Source organism: Pecten maximus, chromosome 16, assembly GCF_902652985.1.
Source record: "Pecten maximus chromosome 16, xPecMax1.1, whole genome shotgun sequence".
Lineage (NCBI taxonomy): Eukaryota > Metazoa > Mollusca > Bivalvia > Pectinida > Pectinidae > Pecten > Pecten maximus.
Genome location: NC_047030.1, coordinates 2,221,902 through 2,247,154, shown reverse-complemented (window position 1 = coordinate 2,247,154; position 25,253 = coordinate 2,221,902). Strand labels below are relative to the sequence as shown.

The following is a 25,253-nucleotide window of genomic DNA, read 5'->3' as shown; positions in this document are numbered from 1 at the left end:
ACTAGTTTTAATGGTATCCTCTATTCATTTAAATGATATCAAGTGATAAACAACATTTATTTTTATCACTTTGTAACTCTAGATAATTATTTATTTGTTACTGAAAGTGTGGCATAGTATTTCGCAAATCAAACTATTTGATTCCCCTATCTTCACACCGGACATTCCGGATATGGTTCTTTACCGTCAATTGGTTCCTGTAGTAGTCACTAGTCAATACTTCCGGTATATTTGGCGCACATGTAAGTTTGTTGTGATACATTCTCTGTGTGATTACTGTGTATAATATGCCATTTCTTTATGCTAACTGACTATTTTAGCGTATAAAGAGTCATATATAACGACACAATATTGTGATTAGTTTATAGAAAAAAACATTGGCATTATAAACAGAGCGAATACTGACAAACTTCACTGGTAGGCCACAAATTTTAAAGCAAAGCGATTTGTCAATTTAACTGCCGACATCCATTCTTTTATATAGCCTACTATCTTAATGACGATATGTAATATGTTCTGAAAATGATATTGATATATATGCATTAATCAGTCCTATCTGTTCCCTCAAATTATTAAAACGAATGTTTTTATTTTCACATGATATTCATTTCATTTCTATAGAGATTGTTTTGATGGTTATAGAATGGCTGAAGTTGCGTCCGAAGCAGGCGGACGTATAAAGGTTTGTATTGATAATCAAGATATTGATGAAATAAGTTTTATCAACTTTAGTTAATAATTGCACGGTGGTAAAATGGACGCGAAATGTCTTATAAACACACGTACACCACCGACTCCAGACATGACCACTCCTACACATTCAAACATATCTGCTATCAAAGACACAAACTTGCTCTAATGACTGCCTGTCTATAACGACCGATTTTAAGATTCCCCGTGAATGACCCTCTGTATAGCGACCACCTGTCTGATGTGACTAACAATTAATTGCAACGGGTGATTTTGAAACAGCGAACGCTTGTTTGTATTCTATAGGCTAAGGTCCGATTTCTGTCACCCATCTTCTGCTCTCGGCAGTCATCCCTCATAAAATCCCCACAAAATTCTGACACTTCGACCCTGGCCTGATTATGTAAACAAAAGACCTATGTTAGCCTATAATTACTGTAGCCGCCCTGGCCTGGGGCTCAGTGAGGGAGGAGTCGGGTCACCATGCGTGTAATTTTGTGATTAGAACGTTAACTAGGATACATCACTTAAAAGAACAAACACTGATAATATCTTTCAACAAGATTTACTTGCATGAAAGCCAATAATGCCTTTCTTTATCGTAGCTGTGAGTGTTGGTACTAGCCTTTGTACATGTACTGCCACCATGTTTATTGGTCAATGCTAATAAAAAGTCGTAAATTACCACAAATATCTGGATTTCAATTTGGGTCAGAACAAGTTTTTTTTTTGTTTTAAGAAGTTAGTTTATGTCACAAAATAATTACAAGTAACACAAACATAATTTATTAATTATTGTGTATTCTTTTTTTATTTTAGAAAGAAAGGGAGATGATTTGATAAATACATTAAATAATATTTCAGAACAAAATCTAAAAAAAAAGTAACATCTGTATCCTTTAGACCATTTTGAGTTATGTTTTATGTTGGACTCCACAAAACCATGCTTTATTCTTGGGTTTTTAATGGAAAAGTCTTTTTTAATAAAGATTTAACCCTTCAGATTTATAAAAAAAATATAGATAAAAAGTGTATACATTGATATGACTTCTGAAAATGTTATAACTAACTGGTCTACTGAATGCCCTGTTCAATAACAAGTTATTTATTGCAGTTTCATGTAAACTGGTTAGTGCTATAATTTTAACCTGTTTTTAAAGGCAGTCTGTCTATAGTGACCGTTTTTCTGAATCCCCTTGGGTGGTCTTTATAGACAGGTTTGACTGTATATAAATTCTCCTTCTTTCCATACACAATTATGCAATAGAATCTCCTATCGGTAGCATCAGTACAATGCGCCACACTAGAGGAATTCAAGACACTCATACCACAGTCCTTGAAGCCCTCGTAAACAAACACTAAGTCAAACACATTTCATTTCAACAAATTTTATTGTTATAAAACAAATGGATTGGACAACAGGCAAGCCTATATAAGTCCTCTGCAGTTACTAGTGCCCCTATGCACCCTCAAAACCTCATTATTATCATCATCGGATGGGACTAGATACTAGACATTCTGGTAGACAAATTTATGTCTAATAAAACCAGAACCAGTAACACATTTGCTATATATATATCTGCAGAAAATAATGGAAAGTTTTTGTACAATGTACAGAATTTTGTAGCAATGGCATCAAAGAACTCTATAGCTATAACGCCTCGATTTTGTTTAGCTCGTGCATTTTGATTCAGAGGTGTTTCAGTTAGCACATAATACTATTTTTATAATTGTTTTATGGAAATCTTTAATTATTGAGTTAATATTAATTCATGCTACATAAATATTCACATAGAAATATTTACAATTGTAAAATATTTCAGGGTACCACTGTGGTGAAGCCGATCGTGTATGGTAACATCGCTCGATATTTTGGGAAGAAAAGGGAGGAAGATGGACACACCCATCAATGGACTGTCTATGTAAAACCGTATAAAAATGAGGTAAATCTTATGAAACACAATCAGCAGAGACATTGTACATGTAGTAACAGTAATTCATCTTCGTAGATTTTATGAGTGCTGTAACATCATAAGTTGGTTTTGTTTGTTGAAATAGTCAAAATTTACCTGTTTTGCTTTTTTTGAACCAAAATATAAATTTTACAAGCTGAATGCATTTTATTAGGTCATCTGACCCAAAGGGTCAGGATGACCTATAGTCATCGTGCTTCGTCCGTCGTCGTCCGTCGTCGTCCGCCGTGCGCCGTGCGTCGTGCGCCGTGCGCCGTCCGTAAACTTTTTCTTTCAAAACGCTACTCCTCCTTAACCCTTGGGTGGATTACTTCCAAATTTGGTTTGAAGCATCATTGGGGGAGGGCAATCATATTTTATATAAATGAGGCTGGTCTGACCCCTGGGGCCAGAAGGGCGGGGCCCCAAAAAGGGAACTTAGGTGAATATTGCTATAAAATCCTACTCCTCCTTTACCCTTGGGTGGATTACAACTAAATTTGGTGTGAAACATCATTGGGGGAGGGCGGTCATATTTTATATAAATGAAGTTGGTGTGACCCCTGGGGCCTGAGGGGCGGGGCCCCAAAAGGGGAACTTTGATGAAATTTTGCTATAAAATCCTACTCCTCCTTAACCCTTTAGTGGATTTCAACCAGATATGTTGTGAAACATCATTTGGGGAGGGTGATCATATTTTATATAAATGAGGCTGGTGTGACCACTAGGGCCTGAGGGGCGGGGCCCCAAAAGGGGAACTTTGATGAAATTTTGCTATAAAATCCTACTCCTCCTTAACCCTTTAGTGCATTTCAACCAGATATGTTGTGAAACATCATTTGGGGAGGGCGGTCATATTTTATATAAATGAGGCTAGTGTGACCCCTGGGGCCTGAGGGGTGGGGCCCCAAATGGGGAACTTTGATGAAATTTTGCTATAAAATCCTACTCCTCCTTAACCCTTTAGTAGATTTCAACCAGATATGTTGTGAAACATCATTGGGGGAGGGTGGTCATATTTTATATAAATGAGGCTGGTGTGAGCCCTGGGGCCAGAGTGACGGGCCCAAAAAAGGGAACTTTGATGAAATTTTGCTATAAAATCCTACTCGTCCTTAACCCTTTGGTGGATTTCAACCAGATATTGTGTGAAACATCATTGGTGGAGGGTGGTCATATTTTATATAAATGAGGCTGGTGTGGCCCCTGGGGCCAGAGGGGCGGGGCCCCAAAAGGGGAACTTTGATGAAATTTTGCTATAAAATCCTATTCCTCCTAACACCCATAGTGAATTATTACCAAATTTGGTGTGAAACATCATTGGAGGAGGACAATCATATTTTATATAAATGAGGCTGGTTTGACCCCTAGGGCCAGAGGGGCGGGGCCCCAAAAGGGGAACTTTGGTGAATTTTTGCTATAAATCTACTTCTCTCTAACCCTTGGGTGGATTAATACGAAATATGGTGTGAAACATCCTTTGGGAAGGGTGGTCATATTTTATATAAACGAGGCTAGTGTGACCCCTGGGGCCTGAGGGGCAGGGCCCCAAAATGGGAACTTTGGTGAATATTTGCTGTTAAATCCTAATCCTCCCTAACCTTTTGGTGCATTACAACCAAATTTGATGTGAAACATATTAGGTGACGGCAATCATATTTTTTAATGAGACAGGTTTGACCCCTGGGGAAAAAAAGATGGGGCAAAAGGAGTGCTTAGGTTAAACATTTCTTAAAAATGCAATTCCTCCTTAATGCCTGAATTGATTACAACCATATTTAGTATGAAACATCATTGGGGAAAGGCAATCCTAATTGATATAAATGAGTCTTGTCTGACCCATTGGGACAGAGGGGCATGCCCCAAAAATGGGAACTTGGCTAAAATTTTGCTTTATGATGCTGCTCTTCCTGGACAAGCTAAATGGATAAAAACCAAATTTGATCTAAAACATAACTGGCTGCGATAAATAATTTATGGTAATAATGCTGGATTGGGGTGTGTGTCCCTGCTGTAAGTGTAAGTGTTTGTCAGATGACCGTTAAGGCCCATGGGCCTCTTGTTATATGCTTTTCACCAAGTTGGAGATAGCTCAATTCAATGAAAGTAGGACATTTTCAATGGTTGTTTATCATGAAGGGAAATAACTCTTGCAAAAGGACAGTATTTTAAATCTTTGGGATATTTTCATACATTACTTTATGTTTTAGTTTGCTTTGATATTTGTGAATGAAAATTGAAAATGAATTTGATATTTAAATATGAAAGTTTTGGGTATTAGTCTATATATATAGATTTTTTCTTCAGCTACCAGTATGATGTACAAAAACAAGAGAAAGCGTGGAGCTGCCAGCATGTATATAATTTGTGGCACTTTTTGTCTTTCTACAGGATCTATCGGGGTACATCAAAAAAATTCACTTCAAACTTCACGACAGTTACCCCAACCATAACAGAGGTAGGACACCATATCTGAACCCTTTGTTTGTTAGAAACACTTTAATACTGGAATTGAACTGGAATTATTTATAATACCGATAAGGGCTATTTCATTAAAGTATCTACCTGACCCCAGGACTCCAAAATAAATCGCTTCTATACATGGTTGGATTTCCTTCCCTATAAGTTCTATGTAATTTATTAAAAAACTTCTATGGGTGGTACCCCTTAACAAAACCTGGAGTCCTGGGGTGGGGTAGACGTTTAATGGAATCGCCCAAATGTTGTGTATGAGCGTTGAATATTTGTGTCCAAAAATAGATTTGAACTTCCATTTCAGTGGTAACAAAGCCTCCATATGAAGTCACAGAGACGGGTTGGGGAGAGTTTGAAGTGATCATCAAAATCTACTTTGTGGATCCAAATGAACGACCAGTAAGCAACACACACTTTTACCAAATTATTTCAGTTGAATATTATTGTGGTAGATGCTTTATAAAAAAGTTGGCTGTACAAATGTGTACTTTTAGGATATTTTTAAAAAAATGAACCATCTGTTTCCTTCACAGTTGACATAGAAATATTTCTATCAGCGATGGAATGAAATACTGATAACCGTCATTTTGACTGACTAATTATGTGACAGCTAAATATAACAAAATCTGATCAGATCTCACAAATAAAATTATTGCACTTTTAAACAAAACATAAAAAAAGAGAAATGTCTGCTTCTGTTAACAAACAATTAACAAAATAAAATAAATATAATTTCATTACAATATAATGTATAATGAACATGAATTGAAATTTCAATATAGATACAAAAGGGAGTATTTATGATGGAAACATATTAGCTACAGTACTATATTAATGCTGTGTATTTTAGGTAACAGTGTACCACCTGTTGAAGTTGTTCCAAAGCGAGACAGACATAATGCTGGGAAAGAAATCTTTGGTTGTGGAGTATTATGACGAGTTGGTATGTAAAACAGGAGAACCCATTATAAATACACTAGAGTCTCGGTCACGAGCGATCTAATTCCCATCAATCAAATTACTATCCTTCCCATGTTGGATATTACTTAGCCGGCTTCTTACCGTGAAGAATTTCCAATGATATCAAAGGAAACTATTATTAGACTAGAATCGAAGAGCAATTATTTTTCTCCTCTTCATGCCACTGAATCATTATTTTACCAAACCCAATAGCATTTTACTATGCATGCAGGGTCTCCTTGTAGTAGTTGGTGACTACCTCACTGTACAATATACAGGAGGCTCATCACATGCCACCTTGAGCAAATAGGGTGAAGTGTCTTGTCCAAGAACACAACCATGACAGCTCAGACCAGCCAGTTTCTCAGCTTCCCCAGTAGCATTAACAGACACAGGTAGAGGGCGTCGGACCACACATCTCGGACTTTTACCTGAGTTTACTTGACCAATGCTCAAATTGACTGAGCTATCGCAGCCCCCTTGACCTCGCTTAGCTGTGTTTTGGTGCTATGTGTTAGTCTCAGAACTAAAACACACCTGCTGAACTGAAACTTACCTTAAGAGGGCCAGCAGCATACTGGGATGAAGGGCTACCAAGTTTGTTCAAACGAATGACGTTAACCTTGACAGGCCTTAGGGATCAGATGTGTTGATCTAAGTCTGTTCAAATGAATGACCTTGACCTGTTTTCAAGGTCAAAAGAGGTAAGACGTATTTTCCTAAATGTAAATGTCTTCTTCATAAGAACCAAGGGGCCTATAGTCATAACATTATTCAATTATCATGCTGTGATGAATGGCTTCAAAGTTTGTCAATTTAATAAACCTTGATCTACATTCAAGGTCTCGGGGAATCTTAGTTAAAAGTGTAGTAGGAGCGGAAAAATGCAAGGCCAGACCGGGGTTCGAACCCGGGACCTCAGAACACTAGCCGGATGCTCTACCAATTGAGCTATATGATTGCAGATGATCGACCCGGTCTAGTTCCACTACACAAGCAAAACATTGTCTATCAGTATACTTCAGAGCTCAGGTGACTTTTTAGTCCCATGGGCCTCTTGTTAGGTCATCTGACCCAAAGGGTCAGGATGACCTATAGTCATCGTGCTTCGTCCGTCGTCGTCCGCCGTGCGCCGTCCGTAAACTTTTTCTTTCAAAACGCTACTCCTCCTTAACGCTTGGGTGGATTACTTCCAAATTTGGTTTGAAGCATCATTGGGGGAGGGCAATCATATTTTATATAAATGAGGCTGGTCTGACCCCTGGGGCCAGAAGGGCGGGGCGCCGAAAAGGGAACTTAGGTGAATATTGCTATAAAATCCTACTCCTCCTTTACCCTTGGGTGGATTACAACTAAATTTGGTTGGAAACATCATTGGGGGAGGGCGGTCATATTAATATAAATGAAGTTGGTGTGACCCCTGGGGCCTGAGGGGCGGGGCCCCAAAAGGGGAACTTTGATGAAATTTTGCTATAAAATCCTACTCCTCCTTAACCCTTTGGTGGATTTCAACCAGATATTGTGTGAAACATCATTTGGGGAGGGTGATCATATTTTATATAAATGAGGCTGGTGTGACCCCTAGGGCCTGAGGGGCGGGGCCCCAAATGGGGAACTTTGATGAAATTTTGCTATAAAATCCTACTCCTCCTTAACCCTTTGGTGGATTTCAACCAGATATTGTGTGAAACATCATTGGGGGAGGGTGGTCATATTTTATATAAATGAGGCTGGTGTGGCCCCTGGGGCCTGAGGGGCGGGGCCCCAAAAGGGGAACTTTTATGAAATTTTGCTATAAAATCCTACTCCTCCTTAACCCTTTGGTGGATTTCAACCAGATATTGTGTGAAACATCATTGGGGGAGGGTGGTCATATTTTATATAAATTAGGCTGGTGTGGCCCCTGGGGCCAGAAGGGCAGGGCCCCAAAAGGGGAACTTTGATGAAATTTTGCTTTACAATACTACTCCTCCTAACCCCCATAGTGAATTATTACCAAATTTGGTGTGAAACATCATTGGAGGAGGACAATCATATTTTATATAAATGAGGCTGGTTTGACCCCTAGGGCCAGAGGGGCGGGGCCCCAAAAGGGGAACTTTGGTGAATTTTTGCTATAAATCCTACTTCTCTCTAACCCTTGGGTGGATTAATACGAAATATGGTGTGAAACATCCTTTGGGAAGGGTGGTCATATTTTATATAAACGAGGCTAGTGAGACCCCTGGGGCCTTAGGGGCAGGGCCCCAAAAGGGGAACTTTGGTGAATATTTTCTGTTAAATCCTAATCCTCCCTAACCTTTTGGTGGATTACAACCTAATTTGATGTGAAATATAAGGTGACGGCAATCATATTTTTTAATGAGACAGGTTTGACCCCTGGGGAAAAAAAGATGGGGCAAAAGGAGTGCTTAGGTTAAACATTTCTTTAAAATGCAATTCCTCCTTAATGCCTTAATTGATTACAACTATATTTAGCATGAAACATCATTGGGGAAAGGCAATCCTAATTGATATAAATGAGTCTTGTCTGACCCATTGGGACACAGAGGGGCATGCCCCAAAAATGGGAACTTGGCTAAAATTTTGCTTTATGATGCTGCTCTTCCTGGACAAGCTAAATGGATAAAAACCAAATTTGATCTAAAACATAACTGGCTGCGATAAATGATTTATGGTAATAATGCTGGATTGAGGGGTGTGTCCCTGCTGTAAGTGTAAGTGTTTGTCAGATGACCGTTAAGGCCCATGGGCCTCTTGTTTTTATATTGGCGCTATCACCCTTTTCTGAATTACATGAAGGTGATCCTAAAAAGTATTTTGCAGCACACAAAAATGGTGGAAAACATACGTAACTGTTCTTCTACATTATATGGAAGTGAAGGGGAAGAGTATTGATGAGACTGACAGCTGTCAGGTTGATTAAGGGATTAAGTATTGGCAAAGTATTGAAAATGGTCAAAATTCTTCCAAAAGCAACATAAAATCATAATGTCCATCCTTATTTCATGAAATCTGGTCAAACCAGTTGAGTTATTTGGACCACAATAAACATTTAATGGGAAGCTGTGTGAAAAAATGTTAGATTCATCGATAGAAAATATTTGAAGCATGTGTTTGGCTAGTTGAGTTTAGTTGAAGTAAGAATATTCTGTCTTTTCTGAGTTATCTGCCCTTGTGAGTAGGTATTTATTGTTACGCCAAAAGTTTATGTGAGGAAATTACTTCAAATCTACAATGTTACTCTCATAAACAAATAATGAAACAATCAGTACCTGCTCACAAAAGTTGTAATTCTGCATTACAAAAAAAAGGAATATTGTAAAAATCATTTTGATGTTCTTTTAAGATATTTTTTGATATTAAACAGTGTCATTGATATAATTTCATCATTAACCAAAATACTTTCACTGATAATATGAGGTATTCATATTAAGTTCATTAGGTAGGAATTGTGTTTGCTATGTTGTAGGTGTTCCAGGACCCGACAGCCATGATGAATCATGCCCTCACCAATACACGACCGATGTCCCTGGGGACATACAAACACGAGACAGATTGTACGTATATCTTTTACCCTATCTGTGAGGTAATGTATCTCTTAATAAGCCCATACAGCAGAATTGCCAGCAAATATAATTTCATTGTTGTTACATATAAGCACACTGATTTTAATTCCTAGTAAGAAATAAATGCCGATATAATAACTTTAGGATGTCCACCAGTATTAATTCCTGTTTAGAAGAATTCCTTGCCGATATAATTCTGAGGTCCCTTGGTAGGCCCACCTGTATTAATTACTGTTTAGAAGAATTCCTTGCCGATATAATACCGTGGTCCTTTGGTAGGTCCACCCTTATTAATTCCTGTTTAGAAGAATTAGTTGCTGTTTTAATTCTATTGTCTTTTTCTTATTCAACGAAATAACCAACTATGTCCTGTAATAATCCCACCCTAAACTGACTTGTTTTATAAAGAGTTTCTCACCTTCACCAGGTGATAGTTCCATTGTGTACCAACTGACAACGTTTGTACTTTAGTCCACAAAATCTTCCTCCGTAAAAACACTTCTTTAATTAAGTGAGGGTCATTTCCACTTATCTTTTCTGATAATACATTTCCGAGGATAATGAAGATAGTGATGCAAAATGTAATCAATTCCAGATTAATTCTTCATTTTTACCAAAACTTCTTTTTCCCTGACTTTGTTATTTTTGAAGTTGAATCTATGATTATTTTGCATACGTATGCAGTTAGGATTGGTCAGGTAGATTGTTTCTGCTGTAGATAATATTTCTTAATGGTATGGTGTGTCCCAGGAACATTCAGGTATCTAGTGGTTGTGGTAGTCATCCAGGCGACACAAAAATAGCCAACATACAATGCATATGCTTGTTTCATTAATAATTCCTTATGATAATTTTTTTTCTCAAATTTTCCATTTTCCAGTTGATGAACGAAAGGAAAAGACAATTAATAATATTAAAGCTGCCAATAAGAAGATTCGCTACGAGATACAGGAACTTAACGAACGCTTGAAACAGAAAAAAGAAAATATCAACAAGCTAAAAGAACATATCAACAAAGTCGAGGATGTGGACATACAGCCAGATGTGGAAAGTGTAACGTGATCTACCGAAATGTGTGTCGTATTTCATCTCAATCAGGAAAATATTTCAAACATTCTGGAAGATGTTGAAATTGTACCATAATGAGAAATCTGAGTTTTGTTCAGATTTTTGAAATAATGGTGTGTGTACATCCAACAATGACGTTGTTCAAAACAATATTGACATTCGAGGAGAGGCAATCCTGTGTGTTGTAAACATGTTTGTGATGGAAGAAATCATTGCTTTCTATTAAATGTTGACAATATTTCTTATCGGAGTATGTGTACTGAAAAGAGGATCACAATTAACATGTATCTATTAACTGATGAAGTAATAGCGACGATATCGAATAGTAAATTGTTCAATTTCTGAGTTATTCCACTTCTAAAAACAAAACCTTACAGAAGTAACATAATTCAGGGTGAGAAAAACCTCTGATAGCCCAGGTCCTGTAGATTTGGTCTGGGGGCAAGTAAATATTGGCGACTACTTACTGTAAACATGGAAATTTACGCTAATTACACAGTCATTTTGATCGGGAACATTTTCTCCACACATATTATTTTGATATCAATTTGCATAATCTCGAACTACAAACAAATGTGTATTGATCGCGAAAGTTACGCCAAGGCGTATAGTTTACATATTGAAATCACGAAATTAACCCCTCGCGAAAATAACCACATTTATAGTACCCGATTGGCGAGTGTGAAATCACTCTTTTTAAGAGTAATTTAAGATACCACTAATTCAGTGTAAAAAGACCACTACATTTCATCTTTGGGTTGGTTACATTTGAATTCAAACTTGAAAGGACCAGTGATGCTGGATGTTTTTACCTGCCCTGTTGTTTATGACAACAGTTCCCTCAAAAATTGGACAATTTACCTGTCAATACTGTTAATACATACAATGTATATGACTTCATACTGTAGGGTCTGTTGTGTACACTGTACGTACGGTATGTAATCCGACGGTTCTGTGACGGTGTTGTGCTGTACACTGTACGTACGGTATGTAATCCGACGGTTCTGTGACGGTGTTGTGGTGTACACTGTACGTACGGTATGTAATCCGACGGTTCTGTGACGGTGTTGTGGTGTACACTGTACGTACGGTATGTAATCCGACGGTTCTGTAACGGTGTTGTGGTGTACACTGTACGTACGGTATATAATCCGACAGTTCTGTCACGGTGTTGTGGTGTACACTGTACGTACGGTATGTAATCCCACGGTTCTGTAACGGTGTTGTTGTGTACACTGTACGTACGGTATGTAATCCGACGGTTCTGTAACGGTGTTGTGGTGTACACTGTACGTACGGTATGTAATCCGACGGTTCTGTCACGGTGTTGTGGTGTACACTGTACGTACGGTATGTAATCCGACGGTTCTGTCACGGTGTTGTGGTGTACACTGTACGTACGGTATGTAATCCCACGGTTCTGTCACAGTGTTGTTGTGTACACTGTACGTACGGTATGTAATCCGACGGTTCTGTCACGGTGTTGTGGTGTACACTGTACGTACGGTATGTAATCCCACGGTTCTGTCACAGTGTTGTGGTGTACACTGTACGTACGGTATGTAATCCCACGGTTCTGTCACGGTGTTGTGGTGTACACTGTACGTACGGTATGTAATCCGACGGTTCTGTCACGGTGTTGTGGTGTACACTGTACGTACGGTATGTAATCCGACGGTTCTGTAACGGTGTTGTGGTGTACACTGTACGTACGGTATATAATCCGACAGTTCTGTCACAGTGTTGTGGTGTACACTGTACGTACGGTATGTAATCCCACGGTTCTGTCACAGTGTTGTGGTGTACACTGTACGTACGGTATGTAATCCCACGGTTCTGTCACGGTGTTGTGGTGTACACTGTACGTACGGTATGTAATCCGACGGTTCTGTCACGGTGTTGTTGTGTACACTGTACGTACGGTATGTAATCCCACGGTTCTGTCACAGTGTTGTGGTGTACACTGTACGTACGGTATGTAATCCCACGGTTCTGTCACGGTGTTGTGGTGTACACTGTACGTACGGTATGTAATCCGACGGTTCTGTCACGGTGTTGTGGTGTACACTGTACGTACGGTATGTAATCCCACGGTTCTGTCACAGTGTTGTGGTGTACACTGTACGTACGGTATGTAATCCCACGGTTCTGTAACGGTGTTGTGGTGTACACTGTACGTACGGTATGTAATCCGACGGTTCTGTCACGGTGTTGTGGTGTACACTGTACGTACGGTATGTAATCCCACGGTTCTGTCACGGTGTTGTGGTGTACACTGTACGTACGGTATGTAATCCGACAGTACTGTCACGGTGTTGTGGTGTACACTGTACGTACGGTATGTAATCCCACGGTTCTGTAACGGTGTTGTGGTGTACACTGTACGTACGGTATGTAATCCGACGGTTCTGTCACGGTGTTGTGGTGTACACTGTACGTACGGTATGTAATCCGACGGTTCTGTCACGGTGTTGTGGTGTACACTGTACGTACGGTATGTAATCCGACAGTACTGTCACAGTGTTGTGGTGTACACTGTACGTACGGTATGTAATCCCACGGTTCTGTCACGGTGTTGTGGTGTACACTGTACGTACGGTATGTAATCCGACGGTTCTGTCACGGTGTTGTGGTGTACACTGTACGTACGGTATGTAATCCCACGGTTCTGTCACAGTGTTATGGTGTACACTGTACGTACGGTATGTAATCCGACGGTTCTGTCAGTGTTTTGTCAGGATCCCTTACAGCAAAATATTTAAAATAAATAACAGAATTCTTTAATCTTGTTTAGGGTATTTATTGCGTTACATATACATATCAATATCAATTGTAAGCTTAACAAGAAAACATGATATATGGACAGACAATATGCCAGGAAAAAAGGAAAGATGGAGAAAATAGTTATTATTGAGGTAAGGTTGATGTTTGTAGACATTTAAGAATATTGAGCAAATTAATGTAATATATAAAGTAAAGCGTATTTGTTTTTTAGGGATTTAATTTTCCCCAAAATTAACAATTACAGATTTTACAGACAAAATTAACAGAAACACACAAACTATCACACATGATTGGTGTATTATACTATTTTAAAACAAGAGGCCCTGTATCGCTCACCTGGATTTCATGACATGAAACAAGAATGATGATTAAGTATATTTGTCACTGGTATTGCTATTGAAGTTGACTTTTGGCGCAAAGGGGGTTGGCCCCGTCATTTGTTCAATTTTGAATCCCGACCTCAAAGGGATGCTCACAGTCAAATATAAGCAATATATATTGCTTGGTTTCAGAGAAGTTGTTCATATCAATTTAGCCAAATTAACCCCTCTTGGCCCCGCCCCTCAGCCCCACCATTTGTACAATTTTGAATCCTCATCCCATAGTGATGCTACTAGGCAAATAGGAACAATATCCTTCGCTTGGTTTCAGAGAAGAAGTCGTTTATATTAATAGAGCCAAATTGACCCCACCCCTCAGACCCCTGGGGGGTCAGCCTCACCATTTGTACAATTTTGAATCCCATCCCCATAGTGATGCTACCAGGCAAATATAAGCAATATCCATTTCTCGGTTTCAGAGAAGAAGTCGTTTATATCAATATAGCCCGATTGATCACATTTGGCCCCACCCCTCAGGCCCCCAGGGGGTCAGCCTCACCATTTGTACAATTTTTAATCCTCACCCCATAATCATGCTACCAGGCAAATATGAGCGATATCCATTTCTTGGTTTTAGAGAAGAAGTCGTTAATATCAATATAGGTATATTGACCCATTTGGCCCCGCCCCTCTGGCCCCCAGGGGGTCAGCCCCACCATTTGTACAATTTTGAATCCTCACCCCATAGTGATGCTACCAGGCAAATAGGAGCGATATCCTTTGCTTGGTTTCAGAGAAGAAGTCGTTTATATTAATAGAGCCAAATTGACCCCTTTTGGCCCCGCCCCTCAGACCCCTGGGGGGTCAGCCCCACCATTTGTACAATTTTGAGTCCAAACCCCATAGGGATGCTTCTGACAAAATTTGGTCAAATTCTGATCAGTGGTTATGAAGAAGTCAATTGTTGACGGACGGACGGACGACGGACGCAACGATATGGCATAAGCTCACCTTGGTCCTTCGGACCAGGTGAGCTAAAACGGAGGATGTTTGTGAAACATTAATACTTCTGCTACCACTTTGCCAGAAATGTAGCTAAACACAAAATTAAACCAATCACAATTATGACTAAAATGGGAAGAAATTTAATTTAAAGAATTCACAGGACTAATATTGTGTGGTTATCAGGTTGGACCTAGCTCATAGTAGGTATTAATTTTGTACATTCATGTTCTGTAAATATTCAGTGAACAATTGCGTACATTTCGGTGTAGATTCGAATATTTGCTGGGTAAGCCTATATGCATTTCACCACTTTGTTGGTTGGGAATAAAATTTTCTATTAATTTATTAGCTCACCTGCCCGAAGGGCAAGTGAGCTTATGCCGTGGTGCGGCGTCCGTCGTCCGTCCGTCCGTCCGTCCGGCGTCAACTTTTTCATTCAAACAACTTCTCAATAACCAAAAGGCCCAGGGACTTGATATTGGGCATGCAGCATGCTTGGGTGAAGGGCTACAAAGTTTGTTCAAATAAATGACCTTGGCCTTCATTCAAGGTCACATGGGTCAAATAGGCTATAATCTTCAAACGACTTCTTCTCAATAACCAAGAGGCCCAGGGACTTGATATTGGGCCTATAGCATGCTGGGGTGAAGGGCTACAAAGTTTGTTCAAATAAATGACCTTGACCTTCATTCAAGGTCACATGGGTCAAATAGGCTTTAATCTTCAAACGACTTCTTCTCAATAACCAAGAGGCCCAGGGACTTGATATTGGGCCTGTAGCATGTTGGGGTGAAGGGCTACCAATTTTGTTCAAATAAATGACCTTGACCTACATTCAAGGTCACAGGGGGGAAATTTGCGATAGCCAAGAGCCTCGTAGTCCTGATATTAGGCCAATAGAATGATGGAATGAAGGACTAGAAAATTTTTAATATGAATAAAACTAGCTTACAATGAATTTTGAATAAAGAGGTAATCAACATAGTATCTTTAGAAATGACCTCATCAACTTCAAAGTTGCTGTAGAGCCAGGTGAGCGATACAGGCCCATTGGGCCTCTTGTTAACTTAATGAAATATTATGATTATATCTAAAGTAAGCAAATTCTAGCAAAACGAAGGAAATTTTGAGCCATGAAAACAAAAACCCTTTACAGTACATGTAAAGGAAAATCAGAGGGCCTTTAATTTATTGCTCCACCTGGAAATTACAGTGATTAGGACATAACACTATACATTATCTATACAGAAGAAAGATTTTAAAGATTGTATTTCCCCAATTGGGCCCCAACCCCTCAGGCCCTTTGGGGGCCAGACCTACTGTTTATGAGCACTTTGAATTAATTTGCTGTATTTCCCCTACTGGCCTCGCCCCTGGAGATCCAGACCCACCTTTATACACAATTGGTTCCCCTTCACCAAAGAATGCATGAAACAAAATTTAGTAAAAATCCACTGATTGGTCCATGACTGATAGTGACACTATATAGTGATTTAAAGGGGAAAATTTGACGGACGCCGCGCACTGCTCCATGACATAAGCTCATCGGTCCAAGGCAAAACCAAAGTATTATTTTACAACATTAAAGTTAATCTAAAAGGAGATCATGTATATAGAAATGGATTAGAACAAAACGATGTAGTATTAACAAGGTATATTTTTCAGCATTAAACTTAATATATGAATTTTTCAATCACACTTCATTAATTATACATATACATAGATAAAGGTTGATTGCACTGATTAACGAATGCAAAGCAGTCCTGCATTCACACTTATAACGAGATTGTCAAACTGGTAAATTAATGATGAAACTCATTAAACACATTCACACAAAGCACTAATTTAAAAAAAAAGTATATTAGTGTACATTAAAATGCTACATTTACTTCAGAATGGATGCATGAAGCCAATGTTTTACTAGTATAATTCATTTCAATGCTGGAGCTAATACGAGGCAAGAACTCAATTTTATGGAATATCTGACATTTGTAAAGTAAATATCGTTCAATATTTCTAAGAGAGTAATTAACAAATACATGTTGTATGCCCTATTTTATGCATATGTAAAAAGATATGGAAGACCACAAATATACAATGATAATATTGACAACCAAAACTAGAACTGTCACCAGCATGGCTGACTAATACCCCCGCAATCTGCACGAGTCAATGGTGAATTGGAACGGTTAATTAGAGGCTAAGATAACCCAGTAATATAGTGACCAGTTGCCATAGCAACCATAATTTTGAGAAAAAAAAAAGTGGCATGCACATCTACACATAGTTCTCTATATTTGTGTGAAGTTTCATTGAAATCGGCCCTTCGGTTTAGGAGGAGTTGTCCGGACAAACTTAAAGTTATGGTTCTTATCAGAAAACCTGTTTATAGTGACCAGTTGTCATAGCAACCATAATTTTGAGAAAAATCAAGTGGCATGCACATCTACACATGGTCCTCTATATTTGTGTGAAGTTTCATTGAAATCAGCCCTTCGGTTTAGGAGGAGTTGTCCGGACAAACTTAAAAGTTATGGTTCTTATCGGAAAACCTGTTAATAGTGACCAGTTGCCATAGCAACCATAATTTTGAGAAAAATAAAGTGGCATGCACATCTACACATGGTCCTCTATGTTTGTGTGAAGTTTCATTGAAATTGGCCATTTAGTTTAGGAGGAGTTGTCCGGACAAACTTAAAGTTATGGTTCTTATCAGAAAACCTGTTTATAGTGACCAGTTGCCATAGCAACCATAAATTTGAGAAAAATAAAGTGGCATGCACATCTACACATGATCATTAATATTTGTGTGAAGTTTCATCGGAATTGGCCCATCGGATTAGGAGGAGTTGTCCGGACAAAATGCGTCTACAGACGGACGGACGGACGGACGGATGGACAGACAACCTGATTCCAGTATACCCCCCCTAACTTCGTTGCGGGGGTATAACAAGTCATTTATATTTGTAGAAAATTGATTTATCAAAAATATTATTCAGTAAAATATGAATAATAACAAAAAAAGGTGTATATGTACAGGTAAAATCTATAACATTCTTGGCTATGTGATCATGAGAGTATAATCATTCTTGGCTATGTGATCATGAGAGTATAATTTAGGAAAACAATGATTCTGATTACTATACAATGCTTTCATTCATAAGCATCCAATCCGGAAAATCCAAATTTATATCTTACACTGTACAAAATATATCCCTAAAATCTAAATTCAAAATTAAAACTTCCTTAAGTTTGAGGATAAATATGGTACTTAACTTTCACACTAGGGAAGAGGGGCTTAGTTGAGGGTAAAACAGTACTAAACTTATAGGGGAGGAGCTTTGGGGGGTAAATATGAAACTAAACTTTTACACAAGGAGCTTATTTGAGGACATTTATATGGTATTTGACCTTTTAGATAACCAAGTGTGCAAATTAACAACAAATTCATCATTAATGTAATCTTCATCCTTTGAAGTGGAAAAGTAAATTAGAAATCTTTGGTTTTGTGGATGACTTAAAATACATTTTTTATTACAATTGAATGGACTAGCAGACACATATAATATACAGTAAATATTCACTATACACGAGTACACACTATACACGAGTACACACTATACGCGAGTACACACTATACACGAGTACACACTATACACGAGTACACACTATACACGAGTACACACCATACACGAGTACACACCATACACGAGAACACACCATACACGAGTACACACCATACGCGAGTACACACCATACGCGAGTACACACTATACGCGAGTACACACTATACACGGGTACACACTATACACGGGTACACACTATACACGAGTACACACTATACACGAGTACACACTATACGCGAGTACACACTATACACGGGTACACACTATACGCGAGTAAACGCTATACACAAGTACACACTATACACGAGTACACACTATACACGAGTACACACTATACGCGAGTACACACTATACAAGAGTACACACTGTACACACTATACACGAGTACACACTATACAAGAGTACACACTATACGCGAGTACACACTACACGAGTACACACTATACACGAGTACACACTATACACGAGTACACACTATACGCGAGTACACACTATACAAGAGTACACACTATACACAGGTACACACTATACACGAGTACACAATATACACGAGTACACACTATACACGAGTACACACTATACACGAGTACACACTATACACGGGTACACACTATACACGAGTACACACTATACAAGAGTACACACTATACACGAGTACACACTATACGCGAATATTTACGGTACATTAAGTACAAACAAAAGAAAGGGAACAAAGGCACTGGAACATAGCAGAATTAATGATCATTTACAAGAAATATCATATTTACATATGTAACAGGAAGGAGTGATACAAATATATGTACAGTCTAACTTCATCATCTCAGTCTAACTTCATCATCTCAGTCTAACTTCATCATCTCAGTCTAACTTCATTACCTCAGTCTAACTTCATCATCTCAGTCTAACTTCATTACCTCGGACTCTGATAACTCAAATACTCTGTTTAAGTAAAAATTTAGTTCCAATCAAATTATGGTAAAAATTATAATGAAAATATACAAGATAACAACGCTTGATTGTATATGTTTAACATACATATGAATTCACATGCTACATTTGACAACAGTTATGATTAGTTTTAAACAAATACAATTATACTACCAGTTTTCTTAATGTATAAAAATATATATAGAAATATATTTCATTTATAATTATTCCAAGGCACTTCACATTCAAGAAAGAAAGACATGTGTATTGTTTATCACACTTTCCAGACAATAAGATCTAGATTCCACCTAGGATCCCAGCCATGTGGTCATCTTCTGTTTGATGGCGCAATATCAACCGCCCAGTTGATTACTAAATCATTCACAAATGCTTATCACAATAATAAATCAAATTTTGTAAATTGCAATTATTTTTCTTGCTGATATGTACCAGATATTTAGCAGTATATAACTATGACTTAGCACCTTGTGAATCTAAGGATTGCATTACGCTTAAGTGGCTTGGGTTTGATTCCCCGATCAATTGCGAAAATAAAGCAACCCAGGAGCCTTAATGGCCACCTGAGTTTTGATGTGTACACTGACAGATGCTTTTCCGTTTAAGCCAACATTAACCACGTCTCAGCCCTGTGACCTTGAAAGTAGGTTAAGGTCATTCAAAAGTCTAAAATGTTAACTGTAAACAACAGAAGACACACAGTGTCGTATAAAAGGCAATCACAATAGGCACCCGAGACTTGAGACTTCGTCAAAATGTGTATATCCAAAAGTGGAACCCTTGGAGTTTGAAGACTCGCTATCTATTAGTTATATATGCAGTGTTTTTCCTGGTCAATTTGGGAAATTACCATATGGACAAAATTGGGAATTTTTATATGACATAAGCGAGAAATTGCAAAAAAAAAAAAAAAAAAAAATGGCATCAATTAGAAAGTGGAGAAAAACTAAGGTAAATAATTCCAAGCACCACGCAATCTTCAAAACATTAAATTGGGAGTTTGGTTGCTAAATTTTGAAAAATTTATAGGCAGGTAAAACAGTAACAATGGGCCGATATTAGGCAGTGCTACTAGTATGGCCGACATTTGGCAGTGTTACTGGTATGGCTGACTATAACGGTTGTATGTTTATATATGGGCACACATACAATACATGTACATTTGTATTAACAAATAATTCAACAATCGGATGGCACTGAAATCACCTACCAAAATACATATTTCTATTGAACTACAATAGAAACCAAGCCAGGTCTGTGAGGACCAATTAGTTCTGAATAAGGAAGAGCTCACAGACATACAGTAAAATTTAATAAATCAATACAAAAAATTGTAAAACACAAACTTTAAATCTTGTGTGTGCATGCAGACAGCAGTGATTTAGATTTATATAATCATGTGCTCTGTTACATTCAGACAACACTCGCTGGTGATGAGGTTTCTGGATTTTGTTTTCTAGTGTTGAGGACTTTCTGGAAGTTTCTTTTTAACTTCAGACAACACTCGTCGGTGTTACAGGTTTCTGGATTTTGTCTTTGGTGTTGAGAGCTTTCTGGAAGTTTCTTGCTTGTGGAATCAGCTCTTTTAATCTTGTGGCAACCTAGAAATGTAACAAAAAAAAAAGTTTTATGTACCTGGTAAATGTCTTCTCATATTTATGATAATATTAGTATGGCTACTACAAAGTGTACATTCAAACAACATCATTATATTTTGTCATTTCTATGAATTACATATTTTGTCACTGGTATAAATATGACATAATAACAGTACCACTTCTAAAATTTAATTTAAATAACATCATAAAATTAATTAAAAGTGATCCTGATATTTGCTTTAAATCCTTGAAATATTTTGATGGAAAAATGGAGGTAAATGCAAAAGAGCAAAAGGTCCAAATTTGAAAAAGAAATTATAAATCCATTTTCCATATTGAATAAACAGCAATTATCTAAAGTGTCTTTCTCTCCTTTCCAGTCATTGCTGATCAGTTGTGAGTTAATAACCAAATCTATTGATGGACAGACCGACATGCACCCACACATGGACGTACACGTGGACGTACAGACAGACACGCACCCACACATGGACGTACACGTGGACGAACAGACAGACACGCACCCACACATGGACGAACAGACAGACACGCAACCACACATGGACGTACACGTGGACGAAGGATAATGCTAGGTGTCTTGTGGCAGAATCACATGACATTTTAATAAACATTTGGAAAATATCCTTCAATTTAAACAAGAGGCCCAGAGGGCCTGCATCGCTCACCTGACTTCATGAGATATGAAACAAGAATGATGCTTAAGTATATTTGTTGCTGGTATTGCTATGTCAATATATATCATAAGCATTTTATATGGGTACATGTACATTGGTTTTATTTTAATACTAAAAATGCCAAAAGTGCATTAATCCATGAAATGGAATTGACTTTTGGCGCGACCCCATAGGGATGCTACCACACAAATGTGAGTGATATCCATTGCTTAGTTTCAGAGAAGAACTTGTTCAGACCAATTGACCCCTTTTGCCCTCTGCCCCCTGTGGGGTCAGCTCCTTCCTTTATGCAATTTTGAATCCCTACCCCAATAGGATATGCTACCAGTCAAACCATTGCTTAGTTTCAGAGAATAAGTTGTTTAAATCAATTTAGCCAAATTGACCCCTTTTGGACTCACCCCGCAGCCCCCTGGCGGCCCGGGTCAACCCCAACATTTTTACAATTTTGAATCCCCACCCCATAACCATGCTACCATACAAATGTGAGTAATATATCCATTGCTTAGTTTCAGAGAAGAAGTTGTTTAAACAAATTGACCAATTGACCCTGTCATTTGGGCAATTTCAAATTCCTACCCCAAGGTGATGCTACCAGTAAAATATGAGAGATATCCATTGCTTGGTTCAGAAGAAGAAGTAAATTATATGAATATAGCCCAATTGACCACATTTGGCCCCGCCCTTCAGGCCCCTGGGTGGTCAGCGCTATCATTTGTAAAATTTTGAATCCCCACCCCATAGTGATGCTACCAAGCAAATATGAGCGACAGCCATTGCTCGGTTTCAGAAAAGAAGTCGTTTATATCAATATAGCCGGATTGACCCCATTCGGCCCCACTCCTCAGGCCCCTTAGGGGTCAGCCCCATCATTTGTACAATTTTGAATCCCCACCCCATAGTGATGCTATCAGGCAAATATGAGCGATAGCCATTGCTTGGTTTCAGAGAAGAAGTCGTTTATATCAATAGCGCCAAATTGACCCCTTTTGGCCCCGCCCCAGAGGCCCCCAGGGGGTCAGCCCCATCATTTGTACAATTTTGAGTCCCCTACCCATAGGGATGCTTCTGACCAAATTTGGTCAAATTCCGATCAGCGGTTATGAAGAAGAAGTCAAATAAGTCAATTGTTGATGGACAGACAACAGACGGATGGACGGACGGACGACGGACGCCACGGTATGGCATAAGCTCACCTTGGTCGTTCGGAGCTAAAAAGGTGTGTTATATTGTTAGATATTTGAACCAAGGTTAGTAAAAACATATCTACCAAACAATGAGATGTTTAAGGGCTATTCCATTATAACATCTACCTGACCCCAGGACTCCAGAATGATTCACTTCTGTCCATGGTTGGGTTTCCTACCTTTTACTTCTATTACATATAAAGGAAATCACCAAAAAATACCCCTATAGGTGGTACCCCTAGACAAAAACTGGAGTCTTGGGGGTGGGGTAGATATTTTACTGGACCCTATAGGTGGTACCCCTAAACAAAAACTGGAGTCCTGGGGTTGGGTAGATATTTTACAGGAATAGCCCTAAGTGACTTTGTTAATTGTTTCTGGCTGTACACAAGAGAATATTAAACCATATGACTTTATCAGATACACATACACATATACATGTACATACATATGCATACATATAAACATGCACATAAACATAACAGTTTCAGTGTAATGGTTATGATTAGACCACATAGTTTAATTTGAGTTTGTTGTATACAATATTGAATCTGAAGTGTTGAGAATTTACTACAGTGAATGGTTGTATAAAGATTATACCTGTTTAAATGAGGGTCTATGTTCGGGCTGGCTGTTCCAGCACTGCTGCATTAGAGTTTTATACTGTGGCAGTATCTGTACGTCCTGAGGAAGTTCTGGCTCGGCCCCTTCCTGTATCAGATCAGACACCTGGAAATGGTGAAGAGTTTGTAAAGGGAGTGATAAAAAGCCACACGAGTGAAATATATTTGGTATTACTGAGGACACTATTAGATATTCTGTTTATTACATTTTTTATCAACGAAAAACCTACCCGTATGCTAACTAGGCCTACTGCGAAAGTTTGCATGCAAAAAAAGTAGTTCCCCCTGTCCAGGTGCTGACATATATGTCGGGCTTTCTGATTGGTCAATTATTTTGGTATTTTCTAATCATTAATTTGATTGGTCAAATCAGCAAAAGTGATATTTTCCACTTTTATAGAATGAATAATTTTTGATATTTCACTGGTAAAAATGTAATAAAGTCTAATATCTAATCAATGTTGACAGCAGTTTACCTGTTGTTCTGATTCCACTTCATCGAACGGATCCTCCCTGGTGATAAGTTCCAACAGGATCATCCCGAAGGAGAACACGTCCGAACTTGTTGTAATGAACCCTTCAGCTTCCTTGGACGCTGGATTCTGTAGCACCTCCGGGGCGGTCCATCGTACTGACATCGGACAAGCACTTTGGTGACGCTGACCTGTATCACGATGGAAAACACGTTATAATTTATACAGGTACGTGTAAGATTTTGGTTATAACATATAATTTATATTTGAAAATATAAGTGAAAACTCCCAAATTAATTTTATTCATAAAACTGGCAAATTTGACTCCAGAGGCCAACTCTTTCTTCTCGGAAGAGTCTTAAGCCTTCTAAGAAGATCGCATTCCGTTATATGTAAATCGAGTAAACCGTAAGAACATAACCCAAAACAAAGTTTTTAAGTTTATCTTAAACATGGTCGCTGCCAACATGGAAGATAAATCTTCCAGCTTCGAGATGGAAGAGGTAGAATATTTTCCAGAAGCGGAAGAGCTACAAATTGAGTGACCGGAAGTTATACTCTAGAAGGAGAAGAGTGCAAATTGAGTTGGCCAGTGGTGAATTTGACCCTGGCAGTATGTTTTTCTCAACAATTGTTCACTGTATTACATTATAGAACAAGCCAGGTATCCATCACATTATCCTAACACAGGTACTATATGACAGCAATTCATTAATATACTCCATATTTTATGAAATCTCACAGAACAATCATTACATTCTCGCTAAAACACTTACAGCAACAGTCCTCCGCCTTACACGCCTCCCGGAATGGTTGTATAAGTTTGATTAGGCCAAAATCTCCAACCTGTTAGGAGACAATGGTTCTAATCATGGACAAGACAATAGCGATCAACAAAGACAACAATCAGAGTAAACAATGATATTCGAAAACAAAGATAATATTTTACATCAACATTTAACGTTAGAGAAAAGCTATTGTTTTTTATCGTGTTTTTTTTTTTTTTTTGTGATACACTGTACGTGTAATTAAGATATTTCTATTTTCATCCACAAATTATACCTGGTAAGTAAGTAATGCAAACATATTGATCACATAATTTATTGGGGCCAGATGGGGGCCATGCTAGCTTAGAGAGCCGGCCACGTAACCTCGGGTAAAGGTCAAAGGTGTTTGGTTCGACGCCCCCTATACCCATGTTGGGTGTCTCCGGAAACTCTGAAAAAGGAAACTCAGGAAAAAGCCTGTCTGTGGTGTTATAGTTGTGTCCTTGGGCAAAACAC

At 38.5% G+C, this 25,253-nt stretch overlaps 2 protein-coding genes across 4 annotated transcripts in view; one reads left to right on the top strand and one right to left on the bottom strand.

The window, feature by feature from the left end:
- Positions 1 to 220: 220 nt before the first annotated feature.
- On the top strand, positions 221 to 10,950 carry LOC117344521 (YEATS domain-containing protein 4-like). Of its 3 annotated transcripts, none has more exons than XM_033907284.1 (8): positions 221 to 242; positions 622 to 682; positions 2,514 to 2,633; positions 5,034 to 5,100; positions 5,422 to 5,516; positions 5,968 to 6,060; positions 9,550 to 9,637; positions 10,527 to 10,950. In XM_033907284.1, exons 2-8 carry the CDS (start codon positions 644 to 646, stop codon positions 10,706 to 10,708), a joined length of 684 nt encoding a protein of 227 aa, XP_033763175.1. In that variant the 5' UTR covers positions 221 to 242; positions 622 to 643; the 3' UTR covers positions 10,709 to 10,950. The 3 variants fall into 3 exon arrangements, with proteins under 3 accessions (XP_033763175.1, XP_033763176.1, XP_033763177.1); XM_033907285.1 differs by having other exon boundaries at positions 223 to 242; positions 643 to 682; XM_033907286.1 differs by having other exon boundaries at positions 239 to 417; positions 643 to 682.
- An 8,081-nt stretch (positions 10,951 to 19,031) lies between these two features.
- Positions 19,032 to 25,253, bottom strand: part of LOC117345423 (probable serine/threonine-protein kinase drkD) — a 36,427-nt gene continuing 30,205 nt past the window's right edge. Inside the window, exons 11-14 of the mRNA XM_033908498.1 lie at positions 24,747 to 24,816; positions 23,974 to 24,161; positions 23,475 to 23,603; positions 19,032 to 20,995 (exon numbers count right to left, since the gene is read on the bottom strand). Of these exons, the coding sequence (XP_033764389.1) occupies positions 20,888 to 20,995; positions 23,475 to 23,603; positions 23,974 to 24,161; positions 24,747 to 24,816 (495 nt within the window). The 3' untranslated portion in view covers positions 19,032 to 20,887. The remainder of the gene's footprint in view (positions 20,996 to 23,474; positions 23,604 to 23,973; positions 24,162 to 24,746; positions 24,817 to 25,253) is intronic.